General features: G+C 34.3%; 1 protein-coding gene across 1 annotated transcript; it reads right to left on the reverse strand.

Annotated features, from left to right (window-relative positions):
• Positions 1-7,315: 7,315 nt before the first annotated feature.
• Positions 7,316-9,537, reverse strand: LOC139866153 (pentatricopeptide repeat-containing protein At3g49240, mitochondrial-like). Its single transcript, XM_071854295.1, has one exon. The coding sequence runs from the start codon at positions 9,420-9,422 to the stop codon at positions 7,521-7,523; it is 1,902 nt and encodes a 633-aa protein (XP_071710396.1). The 5' UTR covers positions 9,423-9,537; the 3' UTR covers positions 7,316-7,520.
• Positions 9,538-10,537: the final 1,000 nt, after the last annotated feature.

A 10,537-nucleotide genomic window follows, 5' to 3' on the forward strand; every position in this document is an offset into this window, starting at 1 on the left:
TTGATGGCCATCTTGGTTGGCCATAAGATTTCACTTTGTCCCACAAGCTAATTATTAAAACGCCAATTTTTAAAGCTCCCAAAAATATCGGCCATGAGTATGATTGTCTCATATGCACAACATTTTCTAATTTTAACTTCACTAATGGATGGTGGGGTTACATGATTGAGGATTGTCGACCACTTAGAAGAAAAAATGAAACATTCTTTTTAAATGAGGTCGTTACTTATAGACTGCACGAATCACTTTTTCTTTTCCTCGTGTCGACATTCATCATTCTTTCTCCTTTCAACGTTATAAAGTAGAAGTGTTATAGCAGGAGTAGTTAGGCTGACTAGCAGCAGCAGTTTAACAGCTTGATTACAATAGGAACCAGTTGCAAAAGGGGTGTTTGGTTTCGATTAATTAGAAACAGAAGCATAGGAGTACTATGGGGGTTTGTTTTGTGTTTTACAACGAAAGGAAATAATGGAGGAAGATATCGAGAGCGATTGAGGTTATTGTATAAAGGTGGTGATCAAACAAAGATAAGGTGATGGTTTTGTATCTGGTTCAGCCTAAAAAAATATATGGTTTTCTTTTGGGGTTTGGGTCTTCCAATATAAAAAGGAGGAGGTGGTTGTAGAAGATGGAGAGTGGTGATGATCATAGTGGTTCGATGGTACACCAAAACATCGAAGAAAGCAAAATAATAAAGATGGTGGTTTAGAGATGGTTCACTATGGAAAATAATAAAGATGCTAATGGTGATGATCGAATAACGGTTTATGATTTAAATGAAACTGAAGACGACCAAATATGCAAGTGATTGGTATGAGATGGTTGTAAATCAAGGATAGTAACAATAATTTGAGATGGTGATGATGAATGTAATTTTCTATAACTCTCTACCTCTCTGTGATTTGTGTATGTAACTATTTGTGTATATAGTGAGTGATATCGTATCAATAACTGGTCACATTTTGTTTTGTAGGATAGATGGTGGTCGACAGAAATATTTGAGGTCAGAAGGAGAAGACAAGAAAAAGAAAAAAAATAAAGAGATGAATTCGATGGCTAACAGAATTTGTGGTTACTCTATTGTCTTATTGAAGTGCAGATTCGATGGGTACAATTTTCAGACAGGAAGGACAATAATATTCAATCAAGAAAAAGAGAAGAAAAAAATATTAACCAGATAGTGAAAGCTAACAAATTTCGTACCATACCTGATTTTGATATCTACAATTTTTGTATCTTTTTGAATTATTATATCTATTGTTAATTTCTAGCAGATTATGATTTCTAACTGAAATTGTATTTAATTAGTTGTCTTATTACAAAGATTCGATTCAGTTTGCTTTTACATGCAGAAGAAATAAAAAATAGAGTTGGACAGGGACGTGAAACAGATTTAAAGAAATTACTTGATCTTGATATCAATCAAGATTAGAAAAAAAAAAAAAAAAAAAAGTTGATGTGGATAGGAAATAGATTTGATTCGTATCAGATATATATATCTTTAATTAACAATTAATATTACAAATATATTAATAATAATAATACTTTTAATATGAATATAATAATAATAATAATAATATCAGTAATAGAATAATAAAAATGATAATTGTTAATAATATTGTTATTAATGATAATAATATATATTTTGATAAATAATAATAATAACTATAAAAATGAAAAATGATAATAATATTAATAAATAATAATGATAACTGTAACAATAACAATAATACTAACTAATGATATCTAAATTACAACTAGGTTATAAATTTTAGTCATTTGTGTAATAGTATTTATAACTATATATATATACATATTCTTTTTCAATTAACTGTTCGTGAATCATCGGAAGCGGTCGAAGGGTAATTGCATATATGAAAATAGTTCAAAAATTTTGAGACTCAGTTTAACAGACTTTGCTTAACGTGTCGAAATCATATAAAGATTAAGTTTAAATTTGGTCGGAAATTTCCGGGTCGTCACATTCATGACGTTATAAAAGAAAAAGAAGTCGATGTACAAAAGCTCTTGTTGGGCCATCATGTTTTTCCTTGTGGGTAGTGGACTTGTTTTAATTATTTGAGCTGTGGGGTTTAATAACAAGAATGATGATGTGAAAAAAAAAAAAAAAAAAAAAGAGTAGCCCCACCCCAATTTTAAAATCATACAACCATTATCATTATCCTTGTTTCTGTTCGATTGTGACATGAGGACCAGTCCCCACAATCCATCGTTAAATTTTAAATTGATATTAGGCCGAGAGCTTTCATTTCACTTTCTGTTTGGGCCGTAGGCCAATAACTCCAGTTGGACCGTGTTTGTTTTTTCTGTTGGGCCGAAGTTTAAATTAAATGTTGGGCCAAATATATTTGCTGTTGGGCCGAGACAAAAATCCTGCTGGGCCGAAAGAAGTGAGGCCACACGAGTTATATGATTTCGAATGGGTTACAATTTAGAAATGAGATGGTAGAAGGATGGTTGGGCATATTGGGTATAACCGAGAGGTCAGGGGTTCGATCCTAGGCAGAGGCGTTATATATTTTTTTTAATCCTATTTCCTTGAGGTTCGTGAATCCAAGGCCAACCCTGCATTGTTTAGTTCCGTCGTATGCATATTTTTACTAAAAATATCGTATTGTATTAAAGAAATATTCCGCTGTGCATTTGCTCATTTTAAAAATATAATGGAGAGGCATAAAGAATTATGTAATCAGTATTATACAATAGTGAAGGAAAAGAATTGGTGAAATCATATAGGAGAGAAAGAGAAATCAGTAATATACAATTTGAACTCATTATGGTTAAATAAAAAAAAAGAGTCATAGACGTGCAAACGATTTAAAAAAAAAGCTACTTTGACCTTTTATTCTTCCACTATACAAGAATTGAAATGATGAGAGTGAATTTTTTGAAAATATTGATTAAGTAAACCATGAGCGACCTTTGACTTATATGATCTAAATTTTCTAAGATGTCTAGCTTGTTATGTATCACTCATAAATAAATGGTTTTAGACCATAACGCATATGATTAAAAGCGCATATTATAAAAGGCGCATATGATGAAAAGCGCAGCGCATATGATTAAAAGCACATATGATTAAAAGCGCATATGATGAAAAGCGCATATGATGAAAAGCGCATCGCATATGATTAAAAGCGCATATGATTAAAGGCGCATATGATAAAAGGCGCATATGATGAAAAGCGCAGCGCATATGATGAAAAGGCGCATATGATGAAAATGCGCATATGATTAAAAGCGCATATGATGAAAATGATATATGATGAAAAACGCATATGGTGATTAATGAAAAAGCACATATGATGATTAATGAAAAGCACATATGGTGATTAATGAAAAGAATATTGAGAAAGAATCACCAATGTTTCTTGAAAGAATTCAAGGTTATATATATGTGTCAATTCATCCATCATGTGAACCATTTTGATATTTCATGGTTCTAATAGACGCATCTACGGATGGTCTCATGTTTGTGTGTTATCAAGCCGTAATATGGCATTTGCAAAGTTTATTGGCCAAATTATTAAATTGAGAACACATTATTCTGATTACACCATTAAAAGGATGAGACTTGATAATGCTGGTGAGTTAACATCTCAAGCATTTAATGATTATTATATATCTACAGGGATTGTTGTTGAACATTTAGTTGCTCATGTGCATACACAAAATTGGTTTAGCTGAATCAATAGATAAACGCTTGCAACTAATAACTAGACAATTGGTAATGAGTACAAAACTCTCAATATTTATATGGGGACATGTAAATTTACATGGTTCGACATTAATTCGCATTAAACCAAGTGCAAGTCATAAATACTCTCCATTACCAACTTGATTTTGATCGAGAACCAAATATTTCCCATCTTAGAACATTTGGTTGTGCAGTGTATTTTTAATTGCACCACCACAACAAATGGTTCCTCAAAGAATGATTGAAATATATGTTGGATATGAAACATCTTCAATCATAAGATATATTGAATCCATGACGGGTGATGTTTTTACAGCACGTTTTTGCTAATTGTCATTTTAATGAAAAAATTGTTCCCTAGATTAGGGGGAGAAATGAAGAAAAAAAATATAAAATGATATTTCATGATGTAAACATCAATTAAGGTATCTTGATACTCGCACAAAAGAATGCGAAACAAAATTTTAAAAAAAAAAATTATAAAAAAAAATAAATAATGCATATGCAAGAACTTACGAATAAATTGCCCGATGCATTTTCAGATTCAAAAAGAGTGACTAAATCATATATATCAGCAGTAAATGCTCTAGCAAGAATTAAAATTCCAAAAGCTGGCAATAATCTCACTCTTGAGTCTTTGCCACGCATGAAACGTGGAAGATCAATTGGTTCTGAAGAAAAAAATCCTCGAAAATAAAATCAGGTGATAATGAGGTAAAAGAAAGTGTTCAAGAAGAACCACAAATCAATATTCCTTCTGCACAGGATATTGATAAATGTATATACGGAAATTGCGATAAATTATGCAATATTATGGAACCGAAATGAAATGAAAAATCTTCATGAGATATTTTCATATAATGTTATAATGACATCATGAATAAAGATGATGAGCTGGAACCAAAATCTGTCATTGAATATCAAAATAGACATGATTGAGCTCAATGGAAAGGAGCAATACGACCTGAATTAGAATCGCTCAATAAAAGAAAAGTTTTCGGATCAATCGTTATCACTTTTAAAGATGTGAAACGTATGGGATACAAATGAATTTTTATCCGAAAAAGAAATGTGCAAATGAAGTTACAAGGCAAAACTAGACTTGTAACTCAAGATTTCCCACAAAGACCAGAAATGAATTATGAGGGAAACTTATCCTCCTGTAATGGATATAATTACTTATTAGATACTTAATCAACCTAGTAGTTACTTAAATGCATCTCATAGATGTTGTAACTACTTATCTGTATTGATCACTTGATAGTGATATATATGAATATACCTGAAGGGTTTATGGTATCATAAGCATCTAATGCAAAACTCAAAGAAATGTATTCCATTGAATCACAAAGATTTTTATATGGGTTGATACAATAGTATAACTGATTAAGTGATTACTTGATAAGAAAATGGTATACATATAAACTTATTTGCACGTGTGTTTTATAAAAACAATGTTCGGATATGTGATCATAGTTGTTTATATTAATTATCTTAAATAAAGAAATATATGAAGCCATTCAACTCAGCCCTTACCAAAATACATTGGAATGAGATCAAACATATATTTTGATACCTTCGGGGAACTACTGAATTATAATTATTTTATTCTAACAACTCGAAACAAGATTTGTTTGGTTATATAGATGCAGATTATTTATCTGATCCACATAAAGCTAAATCTCAAACTGGATATGAATTCCTAAATGGAGGCACTCAATATCAAGGCGTTCTCAAAAACAAACACTTGTTGCAACATCATCAAATCATGCCGAAGTGATTGCATTACATGAAACCACTCCGGAATGTTTTTTGTTGAGATCAATGACACAACTCATTACTGATTCTTGTGGACTAGAACGCGATAGAAGTCCAACAACTATCTATGAAGATAATGCAGCTTGCATAGCACAGATGAAAAAAGGGTATATCAAAAGTGGCCGAACAAAACACATACCTCCTAGATTCTTCTCATACACTCAAGATCTCATCAAGGACAACCAGATTGAAATGAGATATGTTCAATCCAGCAAAACTCTGCCGATTTTTTAACCAAAGCACTTCCAACTGCTGTTTTCAGAACACACGTTCACAATATTGGCATGATACAAGTTCAAAAGATGTGACGACTCAACGATGTCTACTTGAGGGGGAGTCAACTCTATGCTGCACTCTTTTTCCCTTGGCTAAAGTTTTTATCCCACTGGGTTTTTCTTTAGCAAGGTTTATAACGAGGCAGTACTAGTTGATCTGTAACGAAACAAAATTATCATCCAAGGGGGAGTGTTATGATATATGAAGTAAAAGTCAAATATGGATGATAATTCTGTTTACATACGCATGCAGAGGAATAATTATTTGCATAGTAAAATTATGAATTATTGATTACTATTTCACCTACTCTATAATTGAAGATGAAAACGAGTAATGTACAGTTAAGTTTTAGTATTATAAATATTTACTCAATTGTAAGGATATGTACACCATTCTTGAATAAAAATTTACTCTCTTCTTTCCTACTACAAAATTATAACAGTACGAAGACTAGTTCAATTACTAGTTTTTTTAGTTTAGCCTTTGTTTGTAACTTAATTAATAATGCTGCAGATATTTTTATCTTTTTGGGGCAAATATATCTAGCAAATGGATCAAGCTTTCGGGCCAATTGGGTCTTGAAAAAAGTTATACCTGACAATGTAAACCAAAACTTAACAAAAAAGAGTCCAATGAGTTTTTCTCCAACCTATTGGGTCTTATACAAAATATAAAAGAACGAGTTATTCTAAAGTTCAATAGATAGAGAGACGGGATTAAGAGGTCTTGTGATTGGGTCGAGCACAACAAGTTTCATTTGTCGATTATTTATGAAAACATTAATGATTATATCAATTATCATGGACACGGTTAGAGGGAGAGAGTGCACCGGGTGATGGATCCTCCAATGTGTTATCTTACAAGATAGAAAATCGGTCCTGGAAGAATTCCTTGAAAAAGACAGTTAACGGTAAATTGAAAACGGCCTCGGTTCCTATATGAGTTTTCGTTTTTTCACCCAAAAAATTATCATGTATATTAATATTTTCTTATATATTATACATATAATAATATATAATAATAAAATAATAATAACTAAAACAATATAATAAATGTAAAAAATCAAATGTAAGAGTATATGACATGTTTGGACCTCTTTGACCCAATTGACCCATTACCCGTTTCGACCTGTTACTCAAACCGACCCAACTTAACCCGTTTGGACCCGTTTGGAATTTTTACCCGTTTGACTCATGACCCATTTCAACCCAAAATCGTTTTGACCCGTTACCCAAACTACACCGTATTAATTTTTCGCCTTATTGGTTGGTTCATTCCCATCTAAGAAAGTAAGAATGGATACAAATCATCACACACATAATAAAGTTTATAGATCTGGGTATTAAAACAGCCTACAAATCGGATTCTACATAAACAGGCTGACTTTACCATATGATTACTGGGGAATCAACTATTTACAGCTGCAACATATTGATCATAAATTTTAGTGTACTGATGTTTCAAATCATCAAACCATCAAGTATTACAGCTTCAAACGGAAGAAACAAATCCAAAAAGTATCAGTCTGTTTATTTTTAGATGATTATCTATTCAGAATCACAAATCCAAACAGCCTCAGTACATTTCAATAACCATATCATCATTTTCATGATTAGATGTAATAACATAATATCAAAAACTAAATAAGCATATCATTTGTTCAAATCATAAATAAATTCCATAACCCATAAAACTAACATAAACATAATTATGCATTTACCTGCTCACTAGCCACATCACTCTCTTTCACCTCACCACCACCATCACCATCACCATCCACCATGTCAGCAACGACCCCACCACCAGACTCGTCATCAGTCTCTTTATCATTCTCTGCATCATCCTTATCACCAAACAACTTACCCGGCAACAACGAAGAAACGGCAGCTCGTGCACTCTCTTTCGCTCTTTCCGCTTCTTCAGCTGCTTTCTCAGCAGCCTCAGCTTTTTCCCTTTCAACGTCCGCCATTAAATTTACCAAATCGTCCTCCCTATCTTCTTTCCTTAACTCCTCCCTAACAAACTCCTGCAACTCATCTGAAAAATCCAAAGGATCCTCCCTCAACATTTTACCAATAATTTCAAGAACTTCATCATGTTTCTTAATATCAAACAATGCTTTCATAATAAACTTGTAACTATCATCATCCATTCTCAGCTTTGGCCACATCATATCAAAAAACGATTTTGCCTCATCAATCATCCCAACTTTAACCAACTCCTCCATTAACCGATTATAAACTCCCAAATTCGGCCTCAATTTCGCCTCAATCATTGTCTTATAATAAGCAGCAGCAGCATCAGGACGGTTTTCTTTAAAACAAGTATCCATCAACACAACAAACGTATATTCATCAGGACTCACCCCTTTCTCACTCATACCATTATAAAGCTCTTCCGCTTTACCCAACAACCCATTTTCACACAACTGTTCAATCAAATTATTATACGAAAGTGTATCAGGAGAACATCGTTTTTCACCCATACTATTGAAAACGTTGATAGCATCATCAAACCTATTCTCAGCACAATACCCATCCACCATCACATTATAACTCCCTAAATTCACTGTCAACACTCTGGGCGGGTTATGCAGTTCAAGCATTTTATCGAACAGCTTCAAGGCATCATCAAATTTCCCATTTTTGAACAGGGCATCCAGTATCGAATTAAACGCAACTGCACTCATTTTAACCTTTGAATCATCCCCCAAAACCTCCTCATAACAATCCATAGCTTCTTTCTCCATCCCCTTCAAAAAATACCCTTTCATAACACTCCCATAAACAACACCATCTTCTACAAAACCCCCTAATTTCTCCTTCAATTCTTCATACAGCGTAAAAACGCCATCATGATCACCCTCCTTTGCTTTTCCAGACATCAGATAACTATAAACGAGCGGATCAGCTTCGAAATCTTTCGATAACATCTCATCCTTTATTTCCAGACCTTTCTCCAGCTTACCATTATCAACAAGCCCTTTTATAATAATCCTATACGTCGTCGGATTAGGATCAAAAGGTGCATTCTCAGTCATCTGCTTATAATGTTCCATTGCAGTATCTGTTTTCCTGCAATCCATATAAGTATTAATCACGAGATTATAAGTAACTACATTTGCCGCGATCGCAGCTTGTGTGATAAACCGATGAAGGTTTAATAGCTCGGCGTATTTCGACTGCCGGAGACACGCCGTCATAACGGCGTTACATGTGAAAATAGTCGGTTTACAGTTTGAATAAACAGAGTGGCGTGTTAACAGCACAGCTTCTTGTAAATCATTTTCACGAATTAATTTTAATATTCGGTTGTGGAGATTGAGACGGTTGCCGGTGAGAACAGAGACGTGTTCGGGGATTTTGGGGGCGTTAGGGTTAGGGTTAGGGTTTTGAGAAGGACGAGGTTGTGACTGAGTGTTGGAACGGAGAGCGTTTAGTGGTGGCTCGATACGGAGACGGCGTTTACGGCGGCGGCGTTCCGCTGCGGCGTCTTCCGGTGTAGCGAATGAGAGATGCCGTATGGACAGGACGGCTGGCCGGAGCTGAGGGTGGTGCGATTTGATGAGCAATTTAAGGTGGTTGATGAGTGAGGGTTTTGAAAGAGACATTTCGTTGTATGATTAGCTTGATTTTAGTTTTTGGGGGTTTTGATGAGGGTTTATGCGGAGAACAATGAAGGAGGTATAGAGATAGATTGTGTATGTGTATAGATTATTGTGGATAATGGATTGGATTCGGGTATGGGCCTTTGATGTGTTGCAATGTGTCAATATCTACTTCGTGCTTTGGACTTGTTAAAGTTGTGTTGTTAGACCATTCGTGACGGTGAGTGACGTTTCTTTTGATGTCACTTGTCTTTTTGCACTTTTGGATTATTAGCACGTGTTACTTGTTTGGGTGGAGTGTGGTGGTGTTACTTTTTTGTGTTACTTTTAAGTATTGTGATGATGTGTTAAAATATAATTGGGTTAAGTATTAAAACAGATAAAAATATTATTTTTAAATTAATAAAAAGAAAAAGAAACAGCTGTTGCTTGTTGTGTTACTTTCGTCTCGACGCCAAAGACACGCCATAAAGTAACGGCCCAATACAACCAATTTTGGCGTTTCTTTGATCGCCACATAGGTAAGAAACGGGGTGTCTTCTACCCGTTACAAACGGCCTTAGAGCACCAAGAGTGGGAGTGTGTCACTCACCCCTCTCCCCCATGTCACTTAGTGACACCACTCCCCACTCACGTCGAGCACCTCCATTTACCCCATGTCAGTCGCATATGCGACGTAAATTGAGGCACCCGTTCCAGTTTTTTTGTTCTATATTAATTTATTATATATTAATTTATGATATAAAAATAAAAACTGACATACCCCAAGTGACATAGGTCACTACTCTCCATTTTTTCTGACTCACCAAGTCAGGCCTGACATGTCAAGTGACCTGGATCACCACTCCCAGTGCTCTTAAAAACCAAAAAATATACAATTCAATAGATAACTGAAATGATGTTTTATGTTATTATTATTATTTTTAACGGCGATATCGACATCGGATCGAATGCTCTCATTTGTCAACCATACACGCGTTAGGAGGAAACTCAATTCATGACGATGTTGGCAGTACCATTAAAGGTTGAGAAAACCCCCAGATACCTTTTCAAATCGCATTGATATTGGCAGCACCATCAAAGTTTGGAAACTCCCTGCTTTGAGTAATGATCGAACT

The sequence above is a fragment of the Rutidosis leptorrhynchoides genome, chromosome 9, assembly GCF_046630445.1.
Source record: "Rutidosis leptorrhynchoides isolate AG116_Rl617_1_P2 chromosome 9, CSIRO_AGI_Rlap_v1, whole genome shotgun sequence".
Taxonomy (NCBI): Eukaryota; Viridiplantae; Streptophyta; class Magnoliopsida; order Asterales; family Asteraceae; genus Rutidosis; species Rutidosis leptorrhynchoides.

Coding starts and splice junctions, on each gene's coding strand:
- LOC139866153 (XM_071854295.1), bottom strand. CDS start 9,422: ATGTCTCTTTCAAAACCCTCACTCATCAACCACCTTAAATTGCTCATC.